This window comes from Diceros bicornis, chromosome 26, assembly GCF_020826845.1.
Source record: "Diceros bicornis minor isolate mBicDic1 chromosome 26, mDicBic1.mat.cur, whole genome shotgun sequence".
NCBI classification, from domain to species: Eukaryota; Metazoa; Chordata; class Mammalia; order Perissodactyla; family Rhinocerotidae; genus Diceros; species Diceros bicornis.
The window spans coordinates 39,209,340-39,236,150 of NC_080765.1; the positions used below are offsets into that span (position 1 = coordinate 39,209,340).

At 50.5% G+C, this 26,811-nt stretch overlaps 1 protein-coding gene across 1 annotated transcript in view; it reads left to right on the top strand.

Moving 5' to 3' along the window:
- The window catches only part of EMP2 (epithelial membrane protein 2), a 33,490-nt gene extending 9,045 nt beyond the window's left edge, over positions 1 to 24,445 (top strand). Inside the window, exons 2-5 of the mRNA XM_058570071.1 lie at positions 14,101 to 14,235; positions 16,375 to 16,465; positions 20,284 to 20,430; positions 22,975 to 24,445. Coding sequence (XP_058426054.1) covers positions 14,158 to 14,235; positions 16,375 to 16,465; positions 20,284 to 20,430; positions 22,975 to 23,162 — 504 coding nt within the window. The 5' untranslated portion in view covers positions 14,101 to 14,157 and the 3' untranslated portion in view covers positions 23,163 to 24,445. The remainder of the gene's footprint in view (positions 1 to 14,100; positions 14,236 to 16,374; positions 16,466 to 20,283; positions 20,431 to 22,974) is intronic.
- Positions 24,446 to 26,811: the final 2,366 nt, after the last annotated feature.

Genomic DNA, 26,811 nt, shown 5'->3' on the forward strand with positions numbered 1-26,811 from the left:
GTGTATTTTAGTACATCCACAGGTATGCGCAGCCATCACCATAGTCAATTTTGGAACATTTTCATCTCCTCAAAAAGAAACGCTATATGCTTTAGAAAGCACTCCCCTTTTCCCCAATCCCCTCAGCCCTAATCAACCAGGAATACTCTCTGCCTTTATAGATTTGCCTATTCTGGACATTTCATATAAATAGAATCATACACTATGTGGCTTCTTGGGTCTGGCTTCTTTCCCTTCACATAATGTCTTCAAGGTTCCTCCCTGTCCTAGCATCTGTCAGTACTTCATCCCTTTTAATGGCCTGATAATACTCCGTTATGTGGATACAACCCATTTTGTTTATCCATTCATGCGTTGATGGACACCTGGGTTGTTTCCATCTTTTGGCTATTGTGAATAATGCTGCTATGAATATTCATGTACAAGTTTTTGTTGGACATGTGTTTTCATTTCTCTTGGGTATAAACCTAGAAGTGGAATTGCTGGGTCCTGTGGTAACTCTGTGTTTCATCGTTTGAGGAACAGCCAGACTGTTGTCCCAAGTGGCTGCACCATTTTACACTCCCACCGGCAGTGTATGAGGGCTCCAATTTCTCTGCTTCCCCAGGTTTAATTCAATGCCCTGTCCTGTCCTAGCTTCTGGCTCCCAAGAAGCTTCCACTGCTGAGTTTCCTATAGGTCTGCTGGAGGTCAGGGCTGCCGGGTCCAAGCATGGCCCCGCCAAAGGTTCTGGGACAGGCTGGGCCCAGCTGAGTGGGCTGGGGGCGTGGAAGCCCGGGTGGGGACCACTGAAGACAGACTCGGAATCAGCGGAAGAGAGAGCCCTCTCTGGGCTGTTTACTGCAGGGTGGGTCACAGTGCTGGGTGATTGTAGGTGGCACTGGACACATTAAATGACGACGTTTAAATCACTCAGTGAGAAAGTGGTTTCCTTTTCACGTCTCTTTCAACTCTTCTGATTCCATCCGACTCTAATTTCCTTCTCTAACCAGACAGAGCAGGGCTTCAGCTAAGCCCTTTGGCAGACGACAGCATTGAGCCAGAACTTGTGAACTGTTTTGGGGGGTTATTTATTTTCACAGTCAATCTCTGTTTGTGGCAGGTGATGCTAATTTTCCATTTCCAGGGAGCCAAAATATTTCTTTTTAAAATATGGGCATTTCTGTTAGAGAGTGGGTTTATTGAAAGACATATATAAAGTAAAATCCTAGCGTGGTACCGGAGAAGGTGGCAGGCAAATGACTGCAGTTTGGAAAACCTTGTTCTCAAGTTTAGGCCCCAATAATCAGATGCAGTGTCAGGAAGCGGCGAGGTCCCCAGTCCTGGGGCACAGACGAGTGGAGACTGGAGGCTGTAAAAATGATCCAGGCAGAGGCTGTGGGGAGGGTTGCTTCTGCATGATCACATAGCCCCTTTCAGCTGAGCCTGCCTGAGTCCGCGATTCTCATTGTGTGGGGTCAGTTTCCCAATTCCACGGCTAGACAGTGTCATAGCTGCAGACACAACATCATCATAGGTGCCCCAGTCGGGAGGTTGAGGTGTTGGGGGGCTGCCTTTCTTTCCAGCAGGGCGATCTCACAGCCCTCAGGCATGCTGGTGGGAAAATGTTACAGTGTGATTCCAAGTTCATGGGGATGGCTTCCCAGCTGGCTCAGCATCTGCCCTGCTCTTGAGTGTTTCATGGCTTCCCAGCTGGCTCAGCATCTGCCCTGCTCTTGAGTGTTTCATGGCTTCCCAGCTGGCTCAGCATCTGCCCTGGTCTTGAGTGTTTCGTGGAGGGAATCCCTTCCTGTCAGTTCCCCCTAACTCCCAGTTAAGGGCATCACCTGCCAGCTCTCAGGTTAGTGGGTCTCTGTGGGCTGCATACCCCCATGGAGCGATGCTGTGTTAGTCAAGCTGCTCCAAGAAACAGAACCAATAGGAGGTGTATATAGAGAAAGATTTATACTAAGGAATTGGCTCATATAGTTATGGAGGCTGGCAGGTCCAAAATCTGCAGAGTGGGCTGGCCGCCTGGACACCCGGGGAGGAGCTGATGTTGCAGTTCGAGTCCAAAGGCCATCTACAGGCTGGATTCCTTCTTGTTCGGTGAAAGCCCGCCTTTTTGTTCTATTCAGGCCTTCAACTGATTGGATGGGACAATCAGCTTTTCCCATCCCACCAATTTAAATGTTAATCTCATCCCAAAACACCCATAGAAACACGGTGGCCCAGCCAGGTTGACACAAAGTTAACGATCACAGATGCTTTAGATGGACCAAACACACAGCACTAAATAAAATAGACTCCCTTTTAAATCATTCCCTTTTAAATTCCCTTCCAACCCTTCAAGGAGAAAATCTCAGTTTTGTGCCAATGTGTCTTTAAGACTTCCCCAACGCGTGTGACATCCTGTTTCAGCAAGGAGGAGAAAGCTGGGCTTGGACTCAGCTTTCAGCAGTAAGTTTCTAGCTGGAATCTACTCATGTTTTGTTTTCATTGTATTTCTTGTTCCCAGCACCCTCTATTTATGGCAGGCAAGGCTGACTTTCCATTTCAGTCATGATACAAGGTTTCCTTTTATAAAGATGTAAGTTTAAAAAGTGCGTAAGCTACTAGTGACACGGGTGGTACATGGGGATACCTGACATTCGGAAGGTGGGGCAGAAATTGCTGATTTGGGGACACATCCGCGTAAGCCTAGTGGGGACGGTGTCTGAAATGTCCCCTAAATTGTCCACGTGCCCCGAGCTGCCTGTTGTCTGCTTGCACTTTCTCCCTTGGAGACAGCTCAGGGGCTTATTTCCACTTGGTGGCCACCTGAGAGTGGTGATGGTGGACAGGAGGAGAGAACCCTGGCTCTGTGGAGAGGGGAGAGGCGTGGAGGTGGGTTCTAAGAAATGCCTGGACCATGATGCTGGTTGTGATTGGCACACGTACACAGCACCTGCCATGTACCAGATGCTGTTCTAAGCACTTTGGCTCCATCATCTTCCCACAGTCCTGGGAGGCAGACGTACCATTTGTCATCCCCATTTTACAGATGAGGAAACTGAGGCACTGGGTGGTTGAGCTGCTAGGCTGCAGTCCGGTCAGCCTGGCTCTGCCTGGGCTCTCGCCGCGTTTTGCATGCATTGCTTCCTGCTGGTCTTCTCCCCTTCAACCCCTCCAGGTGTTCCCTTACATGGAGGTGAGGCCTAGCCTCCTGGTCTTGGGGCTTCTTGGGCCTGGCTGAATCGTAGGCAGAGATTCCTGGTTCTTAACTTACTGGCAAAATCCTTCCACAGAAGTGACAGCGCTTGTCACTTAGGAAAGATGTGAAGGCTGTTACAGTGAGTGCCACTGATCTCCTGGGGATTTCTTGAAAGTCACTAATGCCAGGTGCTCTGTGAGGGAAAGGACATTCCTGACCTAATGGCTGTGAGGGTGGGGAACACCCTGAGTCTGGCACTTGCTTCACCCCAGCCACCTAATCTGAATCCGCCTCACCCCCACGCTCACATGTTGCCTGCCTGCAGGTATGCTACCAACCCTCTCTGGGCTGGGGTGTGGGTTTGCTGGGTGGCATAATTACAGGGAGCTCCTTGGAAGAGAGCAGCCAGCAGGGAACTCTTTAATTGACGGGGTCAGGCGGCAGTCTTTGGCAGAATGGCAGTTACTAGCTGTTCAGCAAAAGCTGCCCAAACTAGCAGACGTTCAACAGGTATTTGCCAGATAACCTTGGGCACTGGGGATATGAAGATTCATAAGACACGGTTTCTGTCCTTGAAGAACTCTGACTCTAACAAAGCAGGGTTTCCCCTGTATCAGCTAGCTCTTGCTGTGTAACAAACCGTCCTGAAATGCAATGGCTTCAAACGGAAAACCTTGATTTAGGTTGTGATTCTGCAGGTGGCACTATGGGCTAGGCTTGGCTGGGCTCTCTCTGTCTGTGGTCAGCTGGTGGGTCCTCTGGGAGCTGGCTGGTCTTGGGTGGCCTCTGCTGGAAAAGCTCATCTCTGCTCCATGTGGTCGCCTACCCTCCAGCAGGCCAGTCTGGGCTTGTCCCTGTGGAACCTGAGCAGAGAGAGTGGAAGTGCACGAAGCCAAGTGAGGCCTTGGCTCAGAATTTACACGGTCACGTCTGCTGCCTTTTATGATGAATCACAAGGGCACAAGTGGGTGGGGAAGTTGATTCCACCTCTTAATAGGAGGATTCGATATGCTAAAATTTCCTTAAAACCTTTCATGTTTATGAACATGAGGGATATTGATCTGCACTTTTCTTCTCTTGTAGTGTCTTGCCTGGTTTGGGGACTGGGGTAATGCAGGCCTCATAGAATGCGTGGGGGGTGTTCCCTCCTCTTCAGTTTTCTGGAAGAGTTTGTGTCGAGTTGGGAGTATTCTTTCTTAAACGTTTGGCAGAACTCACTAGTGAAGTTTTCTCTTTGGGAAGGGACCCCAGGCCCTTGATAAGTATTTCTTTCTCCTTTTGTTGCCAAACTTGAAAGAAAAGTGCAGCTTCATTCCTGGACTTCTTCTTAGCTCTTTAGCTCCTTGAACTCTGGCTCCTTCAGGCGTTCATTCGACACATCTCTGTTGAGCCCCATCTATAGACTAGGCACTGTCCTCAGTGCTGGGAGAACCATCCTGCAGGCACATGCAGGGTCCCTCCACTGTAGCAGGAGAGAGAAATGACACCCAATACAGTAGAGCATCAGGTCGCGAGAGGTGCACCGGGAGGAAAATGAAGGGCTTTAGTTTATTTCACTAACGTTGTTATTACCAAGTTTGCCGTTTGAGCTATTTTTCCATCCTGATGCCTTTTTTCAGGTCTCTCCTCTCTCGGCTTCTGCTTCTGCTCCCACTGTCCACTCTGGGTTTCCTCCCACCGCTGTGCCCACTCCTCAGCCTCCTTTGCTGGCCTCCTCTCTCCCCGCACTTTCTCCCTGTGAAAGGAGGAAGGCCAGTGGCTTGTTTCCCAGCCACACACCCAGGACACCGGCATTTCCGTTCCCAGCTCCTGTCTTCTGAGTGACAGGCCCGCCCATGTTTCCAGCTGCCTGGACACATTTCCGCCATCGTAAACCAGACATTTCCAAAACCAAATGAACTGTTTGCCTCATCCTTCGAGTGTGCGCCTCCTGCTCCAACCTACACGCGTTTGTGGAAACACCGTCCACTCTGGCTCAAGCTAACGGCCCCCAGAATCCTTTGCCTGATCCCTGAGCCCATCGGCAGGTCCTGTGGATTCCACTTCCCGCAGAGCTCTCCATCTCACTCCCTGCTGCCCACTTCCCTGTTCCTGCCTTAGCCCGGAACAGAATGGTTTTTCTCTTCTAGAGACAGATCTTATTACTTTCCTGCTTAAAAGCCTTCCCCATCTCCCCACTGCCTCCAGGATAATATTCACACTTCTAAGGCCCATTACACTTCTCAGTGTGGAGTTCTGGCTCAGCTCTAGGCTCTGCCCAGCACACGCCCTCCTCACACTTGTAATGGTTCTGTGCCTCGGAGCGTCCTGCACCCATTGCCTGCAATGCCCTATCCCCACGGCTCTGCCCGGGAAACTGCCCATCTTTTGAGACCCAGCTCAGATGTCACTTCCTCCGTGAAGCCTCTAATGCTGCCCCCACCCCAACACGGGGCTAGGTGCACCTTCCTCTGTGTTCTCACAGCACACGCGTCATCACGTCATGTTTATTTATTTATGCGGCCTTGTTCTTTATGTCCCTGGCAGCTCCCAGGGGACACAGAGCCTGCCCTACTCAACAGTGTATCACCAGGGCCTGGTGCACGGTGGGCGCTCAGCGAATGCTCATTGAGTGAACGGTTGCTCCATTTTAAAACAATGAACCATAGGCTAGAAATCAAAAGACTGGGATCTGAGCCCTGGTTCTGCCACCTGCTACTTGGATGATGTGGACAAATCCTTTGACTTCTCACCTGCCAAGTGGATCACAGTCCTTGCCCTAGGACATCCATCCGTAGGTGTTTGCCCTGCGTGCAGTGAAGGGAGGCGCTTTCAGCCTGGAGGACTCGTGGGTGACTTTTTGTTCTCTGCTTCTCTTGTCCCCACCTTGCTTCGCCAAGTGTGTCCCACCTTGTGGGCCGTAATGACATGTAGCAATGGCCAGCATCTGAGGCCACATGTGGCCCCAGGACTTTGGACTGACCTCCTGATTAGGCTTTAAAGTAACAGGACCTCAAAAGGGAAGAGAAACTCAGACTTAGGGTGGGCAACATGGTGGTGTCTCTGGTGGCAGCTTGCCTGCGTTCAAATCCCCGCTCCAGCCTTTGCTAGCTGTGTGACCTTGGGGACGTTGCTTAATCTCTCTGAGCCTTATTTTCTTTACCTGTAAAATGAGGCTAATTATAGCACCTACATCAGAGTGTTTTTGTGAGGAATGAATAAGTTAATACGTGTAAAGAGCTCACAGAGTGCCTTACACACACCAGGCAATAAATGTTGCCTATGGTTACCACTGATGTTGTGGTTATTCCAATGGATGGAAGACTTAGGCCCGCGCAGGCAGAATCATCCTTAGTGGCTTCTGCCCTGAAGCCCAGTGTCCTGTCTGTTGTCATTTCTGGACAGGGCCAAGTATTGGCTTTGCGCCCAGAAGCCCCAGCCACAGTGAGTGCAAAGCTGGGCCGCCCAGGGCAGAGGGGCTTCCGCCATCCCCAGGGCATCTTGGACGCCTGGATATTCTGGGCTGGCTGCTGTCCAGATACCAGGGCAGGAGGCTGAGCTGACCTCTGCCTTCCTGAAAACAGAGGCCAAGCCACTGTCCCCTCCGAGCGCTGTGGGCGGTGCGAGGGGTCTGGGTTCCAGCCAGCCTGGGGTTGAACCGCCAGCTCCAGGGTGGGCCTTGGAGTCCCTCTGGCAGTGTGGCCTGGGCGGCTGCACCAGGCGCTCTGCGGGGGGTTCAGCGCCCTGAGGCTCCCTGGCCTTTTGAGCGCGAGCTGGGGGTGGAGCCCTTCTGGGTTGGGGGAACTACCCTGGGCCTCCAGACGCCAAATATCTCAGGTCTGTTTGGAAAGGCTCCACACCTCAGGATTGTCCTTTCGCCTACAATTCCGGGAAAAGGCTCCAACTCAGGCTGGGAATGGGCCGTGGTTTAAATTGTAGGAAGAACTCCCGAGGGTGGGAATAGAATCGAATAGAATCGGGTGGGCCGAGTGGCCATCTTGACATCATGTTCTCTCCCGGCGGGAAGCCGGCTGGCTCCCCCTCCTCTTCCCTCGCACGTAGCGGAGCAGATGCCAAGGCAGCTTCCTTTGAGCCACAGCAGGCAGGGGCTGCGGCTCCCTGCAGCGGGGTTTTGGGTTTTTACGAAGGGAGGGAGAGGTGGGGACCCTTACACTGCCCGTGGGCAGGTCCCGTGCCTTCTCTTCACCTTAAGACCCTGATGGTGATGTCTCACCATCAATGGCAAATCAAGTGTTGCTTCTGGGGGAGGGAGGGCCAGTGACTCACTAGCAGGACTTTGTCCACACCCAGGGGTAGACGTGCGGCACGCACACACACACACGTGCGCACACACACTTCCAGCCAACATTGGACCAAGGCATAGCAGGACAGCACCCCTACTTAAGAGGCGGCGAGGAGATGCCAGTTCTTGGTGTATCTTGCTTGTTATCTGAAGTCTAGATGGACTTTTCTGGCAGTACCGTCCCTCATCCCGTCAACCATCAGCCTTTAGAACTTGAAATTTGCTGAGCCACAGATACTTCACTCTGTGTGCAGAATTTCCATAGCCTCGCCCACACCCCCCATGCCTCACCCCTCCTCCCTCTCCCTTCTCCTCCTCACCCTTACTCGCTCCAGTTCTGAGGCCCAGAGGACGCCTGCTCCTGCTCCCGGAAACCCATTTGCTGTTCCTCCTATTCCAGTAATTGATTCTTTTTCTTTCAGGAAAAAAAAAGTTAAATCTTAAGTTCTAATATCCTGTGTTCTATATTATTTTATGTGGTTATTTTTACGAGTATTTTATGGAATAGGGAGTATTTAGGGCTTCAGTCTGAAGATACTTTACCATGGTTCCGACAATGCACCTAAGTCAAGGTTGGGGGGTCCAGGTGTTATGCTCTGCGAGATCCACCCGAGTTTCTGGGTGGAAAGGAGGCGCACTGTGATAAATTTGGAAAACAGAACTGAGTGCATTCGACTGTGTCTGGATGAATCCTTCGGGTGATCAAGGAAAAGCTCTATCCAAAGTCCAAGCCAATCTCACAGTAGACCTGTAAAGACAACCCATGCGTCAGCTGGGCCAGTGAGCTAACAGGATGAAAAACTCGGGAGACTCTATTTTTACTACAAATGCAGACTAAAGCGTAGTTCTTAATCAGGCTCTCTCTTAATTAGCACAGCCATATCTCAACTTTAGCTGATGGGCCAGTGCCGAGAGATGTCGCCTTCCCAGATCCCTCCCTCCTGCCTGGCGCGAAGCTGGAGGGAAACCCAGCCAAAGGTGAAGGATACAGAGGTAACTGGACGCTGCCTGCGCCCTCTCGCCTAATCTTCATTCGGCCGCCGTGTGAGTTTCATCAGGCCCTAAGCATGTGAGCAGGAACGAGGGTGGTAGAAAACCGTCCTGGATTTGGAGTCGGAGAAGCAGGGGTTGGAGCCCCAGCTCTGCGACCTTTGGCACATCACCCGAAGCCTTTGGGAGCCTCAGTCTTTCATCTGTAAAGTGGGGATAATGATATCTCGCTCTGCCAGCTTCACAGGGTTGACATGAAGATCCAACACAAGACACGCTGTGTAAACCGCAACTCGACCTGTAATCACGAGGAGTTTCGTTTCACGTGGGATGAGCCCTCTGGGCAACCCCCCCGCCCCGCCCTCCCAGGGATCTGCTTTATCCCCTGTGTGTGTTGGGGTTGTGAGGGCATCCTGTGCCCTGGCCGCAGTCGGAGGCGAGTTTGCGAGTCTTCCCTGGAGAATGCTTGTCTTCCTAGCCCTGTGACAGCGGCAGCTGCTGAGGCTGCACACGGCAGCGAGCAGAGGAGGACAGAGTTGGGAGCGAGGGACTGGCCGGATCAAGTACCCTGTGAAAGATGAGTCTAACCGCAGGCTCGTAACTAAACCGTACATTTGCTTTGCATCTGGGGTTTGGCAGCAGAAGACTTGGAATGATAAAAAATTTGGAAAGAACTGAAGAAATGTGGAAAATAGATGGAGGCACAGTGGGGGGCAGGAGGTGGGTGGCAACTAGTAATGCTAGGGAAAAGAAGAGTTTTTCCAGAAAAAAAGGCAATCATAGTACACTATTTGGCTCTGCAGTGTACATGACATGGTCATAATGTAATGACAATTATTGACGTGAGGACGACAAGGCTGTATTGAGATGATGGTGAAAGATGACTTCCTAGGCGGGAAGTCCATAATGTTTACAATAGATGAGTGAGGAACTAGAAGTGCGTGCATATTGTTTGAAGCATGGAACTATGGGGAGAAAAACAGCTGATAGGGTTCAAAGTGACTGCTTCCGGGGATCAGGACTGGGGGAGGGCAGAGGCCGTGGTTTTTCATCCAATTATCTTTTGTTTTTTTTCTTAATCATCACATGTATTATGTAGATCAAAACATATTTTTAAAAGAGAAGTTCTTAAGACGTTGATTTCTAGACAGGAACTTGAAGAGCTCACCTAGCGCGGTCTCCCACCTTCAGACAGGTAAACGCCCAAACCAAGGTGGCCTTCCAGAACGTCCTGCTCAGCCCCTGGAGGGAACGTCAAAAGGAAAACAACGTGGTTTGTACTGCCTGACACAACTTGTGCTTGAAAGCCACAGAGGCCTTAGCGAAACCGTCACTGACTATTAAGGACTGTCGTGTGCCCTCTGACGGGTCTCCCACTGAGGTCGAAGGGGCGGTTGGAGTGGGGGCCAGGAGACCCCCTTGTCCTGGCTTTGCTCCTGCTTTGCTGTGGGACTGAGTGAGTCACGGCCCGCCCCGGCCTCAGTTCCACCTCCAGACAATCAGAGCTTTGAGCTTTCCGAGGGCCTTTACAGTCCTGCATTTCTAGAACTAGAAATGACAGCAGATAGCTTTCTGTGTACCGGGCATAGCAGGACACAGAGGGGGAGACAGATAATAAACAAGTGAACAAATACGATCCTTTCAGACAGTGAAGATCCTCTGAAGAAAATGAGCCGGGGGATGGGACAGACTGTGCTGGAGGGGCCGAGGGCCCTTTATGTCGGGACGCTTCTCTGAGGAGGGGATGTTTGAATCAAGACTAGACAGTGCACGAGAGAGCCAGCTGAGGCAGGAACGGAGAGAGTGCCCCAGGGACCTGAGACCAGGCCAGTCCCGCAGAGCAGAGCAGCCCGCCAGGACAAGGGGAGGCAAGAGGGATCAGCAGTCAGTATGACAGTTTTGAAGGGAAAATAACTTTCTGTGAATGGCAAGGATAAATTTGATGCCACCCTGGGTTGGGTGGGCTGGCCTTCATCCAACATGTAGCCCAAGGGCTTGTCTGTTCTTCAGTATCTCCAGAGAGGGTCCAAGAGTCCCTGGGCAGAAGGAAAACATGCGTGTGTGGTGTGGAAAAGAGAAAGCACCGCTTGGAAGAGCCCTGGGAACGTCAGAGGCTGGTCTACATAGGCCAGAATTGTACTTCCAGGGGAAGTAAGGGATGTTACTAAGTCAAAGACGTGACATCAAGGCTTCTCCACCCACCCAGCCCTACCAGTAAGAGTTGGTCCAGTACATTCACCCTCTGAAGACCCTCTGAAGATCACATCTGGTACAGCACTAACACTGTCCAGTGTGCTTTGCAGTAAATTCAATTTAAATTGAATTGAATTGAATTAAAAAATTAAAAGTGAAATAAATTAAATGTACGTATCCTTTGACCCAGCACTCCCACTTCTAGGAATGTGTCCTTCAGATAGACTAACGCAGTGTGCAAAGTGCAAGGATGTTTATTACCAGTGTAGTTTGGAGAAGCAGAAAGTCTGGAAGCGACCTAATGGCCATCAGTAGGGAACTAGTTGAGTAGATTATGGCAGAGCCACCCAAGGGAACACCAGGCAGCCATTCCAGGAATGAGGTGGATTCACGTGTGCTGGAAAAGAATGATCTCTTGAGAGATATTATTAGGTTGGAGTCCCAGCTCCACACCCCTGCTCCACACTAGCCCTGGGCCCACCCAGCCAAGGGAACTGGGGCTCTGGGAGAGCAGACACACCCACTCCCCAGTCCAGGGAGGAGGTATGGGGAAGGGCAAACTGCACCGTGGCCCCTGAATGGCTGAGCTCCACCAATCCAGAAGTGGACACTGGGTGCCCCACCAGTCAGGAGTGAAGGAGTGAGGGGCCGGGCATGAGGCCAGAAGTGTTACTCTAGTGCAGCTCCCTCCACGTGGAAAGCTGAGGAGTGGGGAATAGGGCTTCCCACCTAGCAAATATCTTTGGAAGGATGCCCTGGAAACTGGGAAGAGTGGTTCCCTGTGGGAAAGGAACTGGGTGACTGGTGTCAGGGATAGTGATGAACGGAGATTCTTTTGGTATAGAGATGCAGGAGTAAAGGGTCGTTTTTAGTCCCTTCTGAAGGTTCGTGGGCTCTCCTCTATTTATGGATACTTTCCTCCAGCGCCTCCAGTGAGGCCACTAGCAGTGTCTTAGGTCCACAAGTTCTATCCTTGATTTACCCCATTTTGTTTTTCACTGGAGTTCTGAATTCCAGACAGCATCACGGGAGAGGACTGACCGGTGACATTTAATTCTCTATTCCCTAACTTTCCTGGATGCCCAACAGTTCAAACCAATCTGTCTAGTCACCCTAGAACATTCTGGGCCTTTCTCTTACCCTGGACTCAAGCCGTTACTTGACTTCTTGTAAAAACCTCCCCTTTTCTCTGCAGGAGCTTATTCCTAATGTCTGGAATTCCAACTGAAATCATTCCTGGGTGTCACAGCAGCGCCTTCCAGACATTAGGCATTTGAGAACCACCCTCGGGATTTTTGCCGATGCCGAAGACCACCTGTTCTTTTATTTACACAATATTTTTCTTAAATGACTCACTTCTAAAATTTCAATAGATTTGTTTTAAAAGGATACTTTATATCACTGCTATAAACAGTATTACTTCTTATAAAAAGAAAGAACCTTAAAAATAAATATAATAAAATCTAAACAACGTTGTTAAATTCTAACTACACTCTGTGGCCTCCCCAAAGTTCTGCTTTTTCTTTTTGTTTAAAAAAAAATTGGCACGTGTTAGACAGGCTAGCACAGACTGGCTCTTTTTCCTTGGTTAGAATGAGGACTTTCTCACTGCGTGGTTCGGGGTCATTTAATGCCATATCAGTGCACCATCCAAAATCACACCCTATAACATTTGTGTTCCGCACTTTGGGAAAGACTGAGTTAAAGCTTCTTTTTCCTTTTCTGGAAAGTTTTAGTTGTGTGTCCGTATGCATTTGTATCATCTGAGCTGGACAACATATGAAGCCATTATCGTATATGATAATATGTGAAGCCTGGAGTTTCTGGTCCCGCCCCAAGAGACTGGCATTTTTGGCATTCCAGCTATTAAAGTAACATGGCATTCAGTGTGGCACATGAGCCTTTTCTCCCGAGGGTCAGAAACACTTCTTTGGAGGCAGTGTATGTACCATGGTAGCTAGGAATGACGCAGGCCTAAACAAAGGGGGATTTGTCCTTTTTAAAAGAATTGGAAGAATCTCTGAGCTGGTTCATTAGGTTCTTCCAAGTAGTGATGCACAGAGTCGCAGCTGGGACCGCCCAGGCTGAGCTCTGCAGCCACATGGCTCAAGGCTCATCGTTAGTGAGTCCTGGGTCTCAGGAGCGACCCCTGTGTGAGCCCAGGCGCCTTGATCAGTCCCAATAATGAGTCCCGTGAGTGAGAGTGTGCGTAGAGAGGACAAGTCCTCATGTATTAATGTCTTTGGTGCCTTTTGAGTATCACTTGCATCCAGTACCACTTTCAACAACTTAGTACAACCCTAGTTTTTTTTGCAAGATTTCCAATTTCACATTGCAGTCACCTCCTGCTGTATATTATTGAGTGTCCAGCCATAATAAAAAATTTACTCTGAAATCTCAGTGGTTTCATATCCAAATGCTTATTTCTCAATCACAGTATCTGTCCAAAGAGTGAGGCTTCAACGTACCATGGCTGGACCATCCCAGCTGCTTCACTGGGGGAGGGAGCATGCTCTTCGCCTGGAAGTGACATGTGCCGGTGTTGCTTACAGCTCATTGGCCAGAATTAGTCACGAGGCTGCAACCTAACTGCAAGGGAGGCTGGGAAATGCAGCCTTCCTGTGCCCAGAGAGAGCAAAATGAACCAGTGATGGTTGGCCATACATTGTCTTTGAATTTTTATTTTAAACATTTTTTTTTAATTTATTTTTCCCCCAAAGCCCCAGTAGACAGTTGTATGTCATAGATGCACATACCTCCAGCTGCTGTATGCGGGACACAGCCCCAGCATGGCCTGAGAAGCGGTGCATTGATGCGCACCCGGGATCCAAACCCAGGATCTGAAACCCGGCCGCCAGCATCAGAGTGCGCGCACTTAACCACTAAGCCACGGGGCCAGCCCTGTCTTTGAATTTTTGATCAGATGTTGTTCTAATGGGGATAGATATTAAGAGGTAGGGTGTTGGTGAGTGGGGATTAATTTTATAAATGGTCAGATCATTAGGAAACATTTCCGTATTGTGATCACTTTGCCTTGTTACGCAGCAGGGACTGTGATACAGGATACTGGGACAGTGAGCGTCCTCTGGCTCTGTGAAATCCCCCTAGCATTGCCTGGTGGGTGGGGGATCGGGAATAGCATTGTAGCTCACACAGAGCTACTCTTTCCTGCCCCAGTGCCTGCCATGTGCTGCTTCCAAGAGGTGTGACACTCTTCTGATTTTGTGATTTTAATTGGTCCTCACCCCTCCTCCTCACAAGGGATATTTGGTGTCTGGATGCAACATGGAACAGTTCCTCATGCCAGACTTTGCCCAGTAAAGTCTGCAGGCGAGGAAAGATGAAAAGAGGTGTTTTTTTTTTTTTTTTGATCTTCTAAAACCCCGTTACAAGTTGCTTATTTTTCATTTTACTTTTGCTTTGTTGTTGACAAATTTAAATTTCTCTCTCTCACTTTCTTTAGCACATCTCTCTCTCTGGGCTTTACACGCGACCCCTCAGCCCACGGTGCCTTGCGAAAATGTTGGTGCTTCTGGCTTTCATCATCGTCTTCCACATCACCTCCGCTGCGTTGCTTTTCGTTGCCACCATCGACAATGTAAGTTCCCTTTGCTTCTGACCATCCCAGACCCCCTGGATCCTAGCGTCAGTAGAAGCAGGATTGAGAACCCCCCAGGGTGATTATGATTGGGGGTTGTGCTCCCTATCAAGGCACGCCCATCTCCTCAGCCTGGGTCTGAGGACTTGGCGCAAGTGGGGCTTTGGAGCATCCCATGTTTAGGTCTGGATGGGCAAGGACCTTGGTCCTCTCATCCCTGATTCCCACACGGAGCCTGGTGTAATGTTTTGGGTGTAGGAAGCTGTTTGAGGATGTGGCTTAAATTCAGCCTTCCTCAGGTCGGTCTCTCAACTTTAGTACTATTGTCATTTTGGGCTGGATCCTTCTTTGTTGCAAGGGGCTGTCTTGTACTTCGCCTTGGTCTCTACCCACGGGATGCCAGCAGCACTCACCCCTAGTTGTGACAACCAAAAATGTCTTCAGACATTGCCAAATGTCCTGTGGGGGGCAGAATCATCCTCAGTTGAGAACCATTGCCCTAGATCCTGCAGGTGACCCATTGCAGGTGGTCTGTGCCCCTCCTGCCTCCAACATCTCCTTACCAACGGGATCCGTTGTTGCTTGTCCACCGGGCCACACCTCCCACCAGTACCCTTTGGCATCCAGCTCACAGCCACATGGTAGGAATGCATTTGATCAGTGACCTGTTGGCATAGATTAATGTCCTTTGTATCAGGAAATGAAGCTTTGTACCAGGGGTCCTCTGTGGCCCCCACCCTGGTCCGAAGGCCTGGCTTCGATCCTGATCATTTCAGACTGCAGAGACATTTAGAGTCAGAAACGCTGCCCAGAAAGCCAAAAAGTGCACCCTACACGTGGCCACCAGCTCTGCCTACACGTAGCCTCCTATTGATCAGGCATCATAATAATAGCACAGGCCAACCCGACACCTGTCACTTCGAGAGCTTCTTCTGGCCGGGGCCTGGGCGAAGCCTTTATGTGCATCATCTCATTTGATCCTCACCGCAAGTCTCTGAGATAGGTCTCCTCCTGGTGCTGTTTTATGATCAGGGAACGGAGCCTCAGGGCAGGTGGACGCCTGCTGGAGTTTACACCACAAGGAGTGGCAGACCTGGGATTTCAACCCTTCCAGAGGCTTCTGACCATAGATCCTGTAAGGGGCGATGAGTCCAGTGGTCGGGTTTGGGTTCCTGGAGGTCCTTGAAGAGCTGCCGAGAGTGGCCAGGCCAGGGATCCCATGGATGCTGTGGGTTAAAGTATTTGGACCGATCATTATCCAAAGGGCCCACATGCTGTGAAATAAATGGTATTGAGTGTGCTTTTAAAATCTCCTTTTTCTGTTTCTTGCATCTAATCCTTTGGGATTCTCAAAAGGTCCCAGACATAGTGAAAGGGATAGACAGACGTTAGGGGCAACAAAGCCATCAGCCACGGCCCACTTAATCCCATGGTGGACCCCTGGGTATTTCTATGACTGTGGCACTTACTGAGAAGACCCGGATGGGCATTTTTGCCAATCAGGGAGTCATGTGGTGTTCATTGTGAGTTAGGAATCGTGCTGGCACTGTAGCTTGTCACGTGATGGGAGCTCAGTGACCGTTTGTTGACGGGATGCGTGGGTGGGGGAGATTCCAGTCTTTAGATGGATGGAAAGCAGAAGGAGGGCCAGCTGGGGGCAGAGAGCAGCAGAAGCACAGAGAGAAAGGAGAGCGTTTGGACAGAAGGCAGGAGAGTCTTGTCTGATCATTTCATCCATAATAGGCTTTCCCCCCAGATTCCATCCTCTTCTAACCACTCGCTGACATCGCCCCTGTGGTTCTGGTGGAATTTACCGCTGTCTGCTCTTATTACTGCCAACGGAGCCTCATCTCCTCTCCTACGCCTGGTGAGGGCTGGACCTTCTCTTTCCTTTCAGCAGGCCGGCAGCTTTGGCATCACTGGGAGCCTGATAGAAATGCAGAATCCCAGGCCCCACCCCAGACCTCTCGAATCAGAATCTGCATTTTAACCAGATGCCCGGGGGGCTCACCTGCACACTGCAGATGGAGAAGCGCTGGTCCCAAATATTTCTGTACTGCTGTGCCAAACCGTAATTAGGGGTCAGTGTTTTCATCGTTGACACACAGCCTTTCCCTGTGTTTCCATTTTGTGTTACAGGCCTGGTGGGTAGGAGAAGAGTACTTTGCAGATATCTGGAGAGTGTGCGTCAACAACACGAATTGTACGGAAATCACTGACTCCTTTAAAGGTGAGTGTGAAGCTGGCTGAGAAGCAGTGAGTGCAAAAAGGATGCTCAGGAGAAAGGCTTCCCGACTCTGATTCCTCACTCACAGCACTCTTAGACGGGCCTGGCCGAGTGCCCGGTGCGTGTCGGCGCAGGGGACAAATTGGAGACAGGAGGCATGTGGACAGGCCAGAGGCTGGAGGGGACACCAACCCCACCAAAGTTGGGCCCCACCCTTCTCTTTTCTGTTTCTTGGCCAGGCAGAGCTTCCCTTCCTCACCCTTTCTCAGCTTCAGCCCTCATCTAGAGTCTAGAAGATTCTAGAATATTCTCATCTAGACTCTTTTCCTGCTCCTCTTTTATCCGAGCCTCACCTCTAAATCGGCTCAGAGACTATAATTTATATTTGGATCAGTTCCCCCATCTCAGCAGGCTGCTGTGGCAGAAATCCGAGAGCGGGCTCCTTGATGAGCTGCGTGACCTCACCTTGGGTGGGTCATTTGAGCTCTCAGAGTCTCAGTATCCTTAGCTGTAAAATGGAGGTTGTAGCAATGCACCTGCAGTGCTGCCTCTGTGTGTGAGCTAAAGTACACAAAAAAGCTTTGTAAATACAGAAAACCCCACTTAAAAAATGTGGCACCCACTCTCCTTCACTGTGGAGCGAGTGGTTCTGTTTTTTGTTGTAGAACTGATGGAAGAGGCCATGTGGAGGCCTGGAGCCTGATAAAATACGGGAAGTCCAGTTCAGTTGGAATCTCAGATCAACAACAAATAACTTAGTATAAGTATGTCCCGGATATTATATGAGACATACTTATACTAAAAAATAATTTGTGATTTATCTGTTGTTCAAATTTAATGGGTATCCCATTTTTGTGTTTGTTTTTGTTTGCCAAATCTGGCGATCCATGTTAGGGAGCAAGGGACCCTGCTCACTGGGCCGTAAAGTCTCACCCTTCCCTCAATGACAATATCAACATTCATAATCACAGCAGCAAAATACCAACGGGAGGCATCATTTACTGTGGGTTTACTATGAGGCGCTGGGCTGAGGCCTTTACATAAGTGATCTCAGAGCCCTATCAGGCAGGGACCATTGGCCCCATTTTAAGATGGGGAAACTGAGGCACAGAGCCGAGGTCACACAGCCAGGAGAAAATGATGGAGCCAGGATTCCGATCTAGAAGTGAGCATCTCTGAAGCCTGTGCTCTCGACCACATTCTGCATTTTGTGCCTCTGCCCCTCTCGGGTCTGTTCATCTGTCATGCTAACCTGTGACCCTAGAAACAGCCGTTCTTCCCTGCTTAGCGAACCCCAACAGGTGTGCGTGGTCAGCCAGGAGAGCTGGCTGTGCTCGCGGCAACGTTTCCAAGCCTCTCTGGGTTGCATTCCACAACCTCTATGTGCAATTATTCACCTGTTATTTTTCTTTAAAATAAGAGGTCGGCAAACTACCAGCCAAATTCAGTCCAATGAGCTAAGACAGTTTTTACATTTTTAAAGAGTTGTGGAAAAAAAAAAAGCAAAACACAAAACCAATAAGACATGCAGTAAGGGACTGTGTGGCCACAAAGCCTCAAATATTTGCTGTCTGGCCCTTACAGAAAACACATGCCGACCCCTACTTTAAAACACTTCCCTTTTTCCTTAGATAAATTTATTTTCAAGGGAACTTTCTCTCCCTCCATAAAGGATAAACTGATATCACTTGTCGTAAAAGAAAGAAAACTTAAAAAAAAAGCTACATTGAAAACCAAATGATGTTATTAATTCTGACCAGACGCACTTGCCCCCTGAAGGCCCTAAGCCTGTTTCCGGTTCTTTCTTTGTTAAAAAACAAAACGACCAAAACCCAGATATGAGCAGGTGCTATAGAAGTGCTGAAGCGTCCAGGGGAGAAGGCCTCCTTGAGGTCCTGAGACGAAGGGAACCAGGAGCAGAGTGACCCTCCCTCTCACTAGGGGAGTTTCCTTGTTCGGTGCCCTGATGTGGTTCCAGCTACGCCAGTCTTGTCGGCCACCAGGGGTACGTTCTGCACCCACCCCCCACTGTGAGAAACCGTGTTCTGAAAACATGCGTCCGTCTTTTTCCCTAAAGCCACTGTCTTAGTCTGCTTGGGCTGCTATAACAGAATGCCGTGGTCTGGTTGGCTTAAACAACAAATTTATTTCCCTGAAGATGCCGGCAGATCCAGGGTCTGGTGAGGACACTGTTCCTGGTCTGCAGACAGCCTGGTTCTTGTGTCCTCACATGATGGAGAGCAGTGAGCGAGAGCAAGCTGTTGTGTCTTTGCTTGTAAAGGCACTAATCCCGTTTCTGAGGGCCCCACCTTCATGACCTAATCACCTCCCAAAGGCCCCCCCACACCTTGCGGGTTAGGATGTCAACATATGAATTTGGGGCGGGAGGACACAAACATGCAGTCCACAGCAGATGTGTTTTCCATACAGTCATGTGTCAATTAGCGATGGGGATATGTTCTGAGAAATGCGTCATTAGGTGATTTCGTCACTGTGTGCACGTCACAGAGTGTACTCACACAAACCTGGATGGTGTAGCCCACTGCCCACCTAGGCTCTATGGTACTGATCCTAGGGACCACTGTCATCTGTGTGGTCCATCCTTGTCCAAAACGTCGTTATGTGGTGCCTGACTGTATTTGCCCCCTCACCTGGGGTACTTGCTAAAAATGCAGATTCCTGGTGCCCACCCCAGAACAACTGTGTCAAAATCTCAGGGAGGGAGGCCCAGGAATCTGTGTTGCTAACAAGCCCCCAGGTGATTCCTGGGATTGGGCAAATTTGGGAAGCTCTGCTCTAAGCCAGAGGGTCACAACTTGGCCCCACATTGGAATTCCCTAGGGGACTTTACATGTCCCCCCACCACGCCTGGTCCCAACACCAGAGATTCTGATTTATTTCATCCCAGCGTGGCCTGCTGGATTTGTATTTTTAATGGAGCTCTAATTTGCAAACAAGAAAATGCACACTTCTTAAGGGCTCAGTTCAAAGAGTTTTAACAATTATACGTACACCCATGTGACCACCATCCAAAGCAAGATAGAGAACATTCCTGTCACCCCAGAAAGTTCCCTCAGCCCCTTCCCACTCAGTTCCCACCAGCCCTGCCCCGGGGCACCCACTCCCAATTTCTGTCACTGAGGTTTCCTTTTGCCTGCTCTGGACTTCACACGAATGGGGTCACACAGTGTGTATTTGTGTGTGTGGGTCTGGCTTCTTTCCTCACCATAAGGAATGAGGGAAGGGGGCTGGCTGCTCTCTGGGTGATTCTAATGTGCAGCCAGAGTGAACCAAGATCCATTGCTCTAAACATTTATTAAGTGCTTACCAATTATGCTTCCCTCTAGTCAGTTTCAGGCAGAGCATGTTAGAAGGTCACTGGGTTTCGTGAGCCTCAAGTCCCCGAGAATCCCCATGGAGGTCTTTCTACAGTGCAGACCCCCAATCCTGACCCGTCCCGTCCTGGCTTCTTTAAACCGGAATCCTCCAGGTTGGACCCTGAGGGTTTGTACTTTAAAAAACCCCCCAACCACGAGCCGCGCATTTGGGGGCAGTGACCCAGACCGGAAAGAATGCAGAGCAGGTGGTTCTTGCTCCGTTTTCCAGATAAGGACGTGGGAGGTGGTCCCTCCAGGGCACAGATGGGCACGTGGGGGGCGGGGAGGAGGGCTCCGGGCTGCCTGTGCTCTCCCTCTGCAGATGGCAGCCCCACGCCCTGCACTGGTGCCTCCTGTCATCCCCACTCGGGGCTGCCACCATCACTGTCACCCGGGGCCCGCGGGTCGGGGGTCCTCAGCCGTGCGCCCCGCCCTTCCCCACAGAGTACTCCACGGTGCAGGCGGTGCAGGCCACCATGATCCTGGCCACCATCCTCTGCTGTGTCGCCTTCCTCATCTTCGTGCTGCAGCTCTTCCGTCTCAAGCAGGGAGAGAGATTCGTTTTAACCTCCATCATCCAGCTCATGGCGTGTAAGTAGAACGACGGCTCCCCAGAATTAGCATCCCTTCCCAGCCACCCCCGAGTCGAAGCCAGGAGGAGTGTGGCGGGTGAGGATCTGGAAGGAAGCTGGCTGCCCTGCTGCGGTGGGACATTTTATATTTTGGAGTTTGGATTTAGTTAGGGGGTCGGGGAAGGCGTCCTGAAGATGTGAAGCCTGAGCTGGGATGTGGGGTGAGCGGGAGTTGTCTAGAATGTGCTGTCTTGATACAGAGGGGAGGGAACGGTGTGCCAGGCAGAGGGAACAGCATGACTGGAGCCCTGTGACGGGAGAGACTGCGAGACGGCCAGTGAGGCTGGAATGTAGAGACGGAATGAGGCTGGAGCATGGTGGGAGCTGCGGCAGAGAGGCAGCGGGGGCTGGACTCCACGGGGTCTTGTAAGCCTTGTCGGATTTGGGGGTCTTCATCCAAAGCTGGTGGGAAGCCATCAGCAGGTTTTAGGCTGTTTGGCGTCAGAAGTGCCCGTTTTGGGGCAGGCCTATGTGGGCTGCTGGAGAGAGAGATGAACAAGACATGGCCTCGATCCTGGAGAAACTTAGAGAAAAAGGAAGTCTCAGAGCACTTTTTTCTACTTTTGAATTTTAGCGAGGCTGAAATTGGGTGAAGAAGCCTTGTTTCACAACCTGGTCATTTGTTCTTGTTTGTCAGTAAAGAGTTAAAGTTGTCTGGTGACAAAAACTTGAAGCCCCTCCCATCGTATTTCGTCCCTCTGGGGACCTTTCTGAAGTGCAGACCCCCAGGCCCCATCCTGACCTTTTGAACCAGAATCTGCCGGGTTAGAGCCTGGGGATTTGTACTTCCCACGAGGCCAAAAGAGGAACACGACTTGCCCAAGGGCCCCAGCAGGTGGTGAGGGGCGTCTTCTCTGCCCTTCCTGTGCTTTCTCTGTGTCTCCCAGTCAAAGGCACGGACACCCCGCTACCCACCCATCACAGGCAATTGACTCCTGTCACCTGGCACGCAGCGAGGGGACTGGGGGAGTTACCAGTTGAAGTTTATTTTCCGTCACTGTCTCCATCTGTCTATTTGTCTGTAAGGCCAGTTAGTCAAAACCCATGGCCTTGATATAAATTTAGGGAAATTCCCCGTAATTTGATATGAGAGCCGTACCTCCCTTTCCTTCCACAGCAGCCCCTTTGGCCATTTTCTGGTCCAAGAACCATCCCCTCTCCCGTCTGCCCCAAGTCTGCAGAGTGGGTTGATGCCGTACCAGCCAGAGATTTTCAGGTGTGAGCCACAGGTACTCTAACGTACGTAAGAGATGGGATGCTGGGGTAGCTTGTAAGAATCGAAGGAAAAGCTGAAAATCAGGTCTTGGGAAGAGGATCCAGGCAGCAGGAACTGACAGGCAGTTGCTGCAGGAAGATGCTGCCGGAATCGAGGAGCTTGGACAGTGTGACTTTCCTCTGGATTCGAGTCTCCAGGGCCAAGAGTCTGATGGGCTGAGATTGTCTCATGCACTCAGCCCCCAGCCAGAGAAGTGCTGGGCATCGTGATGGACAGTCCTCTGAAAACTGCCTGGCCAGGAGAGACAGTAGGTCCCACAAGGAAAGTCAGGGTCCTTAACCTCATCCTGGCACCAATGTCTGTGAATGTGGGGACTGCAGGTGGTTCACTCGGGCTGCTTTTGGCTGCAAGAGAAAATCCAATTAACAATGACTTCAGCCACAAAGACCTTTACTTTTTTTTACATAACAAATAGCTTGGAAGTGGAAGGTGCCAGAGTTGATTTGGCATCTCAGCAGCGTCATCAAGAACCCCTACTTTTTTCATTCTTCTACACTATCATCTTCAGAGTATTAGTGATGACCTCCTCATGGCCCCAAAAAGGCTGCCACAGCTCCAGACATTCATCTTGACCTAACAGTATCTAAAGCAGTAAGCAAGGGAAAGTACGGCAGCAAAAAAATGCTTTCTCCTCCTTCATCTCGCTGTTTTCAGGGAGTAATATTTTTCACTGAAGGATTTTCTATGGCCAGAAATGGGGCACATACAGATCCATAAACTATAACAAGTAAACAGGAACAAGATCGCCAGGGGAAGTTGGCAGACTATGGCCCAGAGGCCAAATCTGGCCCACTGCCTGTTTTTGTAAATAAACTTTTATTGCATCACAGCCCCACCCACTCATTTATGGGTGGTCTGTGGCTGCTTTCACGCCACAATGGCAGACTTGAGTAGTTGCGACAGAGACCATATGGGGCCCACAGAGCCTAAACTATTTACTCTCTGGCTCACCCGTGGCTTAGACCAATTATGACTTATCCTCTGGGCTGGGGATGTGGCTGCCCAAACAAAATTGCATTCAGCTGGCAAGAATTGGAAGCAAAATGGCTACAGGGTAGGTAGCAATATTCTGCCACAAAATATTAGTTGTAATCTTTCCAATTGACTAAAATAAATACCTGCTGCTAATAAAAGCTGACGTTTGTCCTCAGCTCTGGCCGTAGTCTGCTCAGGTCCCTGGTACACACTAGTCTGTGATTGACTTGTATCCTTGCTGTCTTCCGACAGGCCTGTGTGTCATGATTGCAGCTTCCATTTACACGGACCGGCGTGAAGACTTTCACCAACACAACTCGGATGTCTATTTGCTGACCTCGGAGGGCAAATACGGCTACTCCTTCATCCTGGCGTGGGTGGCCTTCGCCTTCACCTTCGTCAGCGGCCTCATGTACCTGATATTGAGGAAGCGCAAATAGAACACTAGGAGCTAGGGCGCTTTCACTGCAGTACAGAATTCACACTCAGATAACCGTTTTGTATATAATCATTTTTTTGTGGTTTTTCTAGCAAACATATTGTTTCCTTTAAAAGCCAAAAGAAGAGAAGAGTTTTTGCATTCTTGAGATCAGAGAACAGACTATGGAGGCTGGAATTCAGAACTCCTGCCTGTCCGAGAGTCTCAACTCGACAAAGCCAAAAATCCGGCAGTGCTCAAATCCAAAAATGTCCAGCAGGGTGTTTCCTAACCACGGGGATGTGATGTGATGTGACGAGAGACTGAGAAAGCCAGGTCTCAGGGCACATCTTCTAGGTTTGGGCCACACCAAGCCCCCCTCACCTCAGCCTTCCTTCCTGAGTCTCTCTGTGTTGGTGGTGGAAGGTGGGGTGAGGGGTCCGGGTGAGGGATGACATCTCCAAATTCCATGTGAGCAACAGGTATCGCCCCTGGTGTTCTGTCTATATCCAGGCCAGAGCCCCAACCCTCCTGTGATGGGCTGAGTTCAGAAAGCGCCACTCAGATTTCCTGAGAACGGCAGCTGCTCGCCTTAGGGAAGGTCATCTTTAACCTGGGGGTCAGAGTCAGGCTCACCCTCGTCTCAACATGTGATCCCTGGGGCCCCTTGAAAAATGCAGACTATCAGGGTCCCTGCCTAGACCTACAGAATCAGGGTCTTCAGGGGGAGGCCCAGGAACCTGCAGCGATGCTTTGGTGCATTAAAATTGAAGACCACAGTCCCAGGGCCAGGCGAGCAGAGCTGCCTCAAAAATAGGAAAGATCTCTGTCGAGGGGGCGGGTGGGTCTAGACCCCCCCGCAGGCTCAAACCTTGGCCTCCATCAGCTCTTGATGCTTCACGGTCTTCCACAGCTGCTTACATCTGGACCACCCAAACTCCAGTCCCAGGCCAGGCATCCTGACAGCCAGACGCCCTGGGGCAGCCTCCTGCCTGCTCTAACACAGAGGCCTCTCCCTTGTCTTCCTGCCCCGCCTTCTAAGGCTGGCTGACCTCTACTAATCCCCATTTCCAGGGCCTCGGAGGCCCTGTCACCATTCATTCATTCGTTCATTCGTCCATCAACGTTAATTATGGAACCTTGTTTCGTGCCAGGCACCATGTGGAGACAGTCTCTCTCCTCAGGGGGCTCATAGTCTAATGGAGGAGACAGATGAACAACCAATTAGGAAAACTAATTACAAAGTGTGATGAAGGCTGCAAAGAACACAACCAAGGATTCAAAAGAGAGGCCCCTGGGGCGGGGGGGCGGGGCCACTGCTTTCTGCCTGCCGACCTTTAAATGCTTCTGGAGGCGCATAGATCTGCCTGCATGTCACTCCCCTCTGCCCTGCAGTGGGATTTATGAAGCAGTGCCTGTCTGCGTGACACCCAGAGAACACTTACTCCCGTGCAGGGGCCCAGGGTCCACGAGATGACACCATGAGAGGGTCCCAGATTGCCATGGTTCTCAAGCTTTCCTGGCACAGGGGCCGCCGGGGATCTGCCGAGCCGGGTCTGGGCGATCGCGTGCCCCAGGCGGTTGGGAGCCGGCACCGAGAGATGCAGCTTTGGGGAGGGGGTCTTTAGGTGTAAAAGCGCGGTAGGTGTGGGAATGCAGGAGCCCCGGGGGAGCGCCAGTGTGGGCCTCGCTGTCCTCCCTCCCGTGGGAGGGGTGCCCGTGGCCGGGGTGAGGCCCGTCCGCCTGCCCGCCAAGCAGAGGGTGATTTGTTGGCCCCGTTCCACTGGAGCTGGGGGGACGTCTGGTTTGAGTAGTTCCAGGGCCACCATGGAAACCTCTTCAGTGGAAGATTGGGTTTTCTCTCCATCTACTCACTTGTACGTTCTTCATCGTTGGTTCATTTGCAGCTGAATATGAAATGCTTGCTGTGTTCTGGGCACTGTGTGAGGCTCTGGAAAGACAGGGGCAAGCAAATCCAGACATCCTCCCCGAGACAGGACCCCCTCCCCGTGAAGAGGCCACCAGCACCGTGCAGGGTGACACAGGGCCAGTGACAAGACAAACTGCCACCTCCTGCCTCGACAGAAAACTGTCATGTTGTGGGTAGCACTGTGGGTCACACCCCTGGGATTTGCAGGATGCTACGAGAGCCTCGTGGAGGACAGTGGGTCTAGGTGCCTCCAGCTTTCTACCCAGGTGGCTTTTCTATAATTTCCTGGTAGCCACAACGAAACAAACAAAAACCCTTAGAAACCGGAAATTTGGAAAACCTAATCCCCAAGCAATGCATGAATCTCCTTCACGAAAAGCTTCAAGGGTATGTATCTGAAATGAGCCCATGGGTTTTCCTGGCTGGTTGCCACTACTGTGTAACATTCAGTGCCCACGTCCGTCTGTGATGCCAAGGTTTTGTGAAACGGGAAAGCTGCCTTTTCCCGGCTGTGTGACGTGCGCTGGGAGGCGGGAAGGAGGGATGGCGTGAGGGAGAAAAGATCTGCCCTTCTTGCCCCTAGGTAGAGCAGCCCTCACCTGGTGCTTATGGTCAGTTATTCAAGAACAACAGCAAAGAAAATTAGCTGAGACATTCAAGAAGCAAATCTCAGGACCAAATATATTCCTGGTAACACCTGTATTTGAAGGAACTGTAGTTTGCGCATTTTAGGACATTTTTATAAAGTACTGTAATTCTTTCATTGAGGGGCTGTGGATGGAGGACAGACTAACTCATTTTGTTATTCGCGTTAAAATTACTTTGGGTCTCTGTTCAAATGAGTTTGGCGAATGCTTGGTTTGTGGCTCTGCGTGAATGTATATACTCATGCCTGGATACAGGCAAATTGGAGACTTGCCCCCTCCCGCACACTCTCGGATGCAGGGTGTGTGCCTGTGCGCATCCCTAATCACAGGCTGCAGTCCTAGGACGCTCTGTATTAACTGATGATAAAGAAACCCGGACCCCCAAGCCCGTATGTAAACACACTAAACACAGAAGCTTAGACAGAAGCGTCGTTTACAATCTGCCTGGATGGGGCATTACTAAACTCGCTAATAGTGGAACGGTTACTTACAATACAGCATGTTGGACAGTTTTGTATATTGGGGGGCAGTGGTGACGGGGAGATGCTCCGGAAAGGCCTAGAGGTTAAGTCTGAATCTTGGTCTGGGGACAAAGGTGATTTTAGGGTAGTTAGATACCTTCTACTTGATGTGCCTTTAAAATAGTCCATTTTCTATGTTTTGTATAATCTGAAACTGTACATGAAAAATAAAGTTTAAAACCAAATTTCCCGGAGCGACAGACTCTGATGTTCCCAACTGTGCCAACGTCGAGAGTAAAATGCTGCTATCTGGAGTGGCGGGGGGGTCACCCGATTTCTCCTCAAGATGATAATGGGCCATTTTTACAGCGAGCAGTCGATGTCTCATAATTCATGGGACAGTCCCCCACTCCCTCTGCTCCTTTACTGGGGCCAGCTTCCCGGATGAATGAGCTTGCAGGTGCCAAGGGCTCCACGCTTGGTTAATGATCTGCTAGCACTGTCTTAAAATTCCTAATGATATTTGAGCAAACAGCCTGAGTTTTGATTTTGCAACGGTCCCTGCAAATTATGTAGCCAGGCCTGTTCTTCGGTTTGTATTTAATAAAGACCTGCTTTAGAGGATTGGGTGAT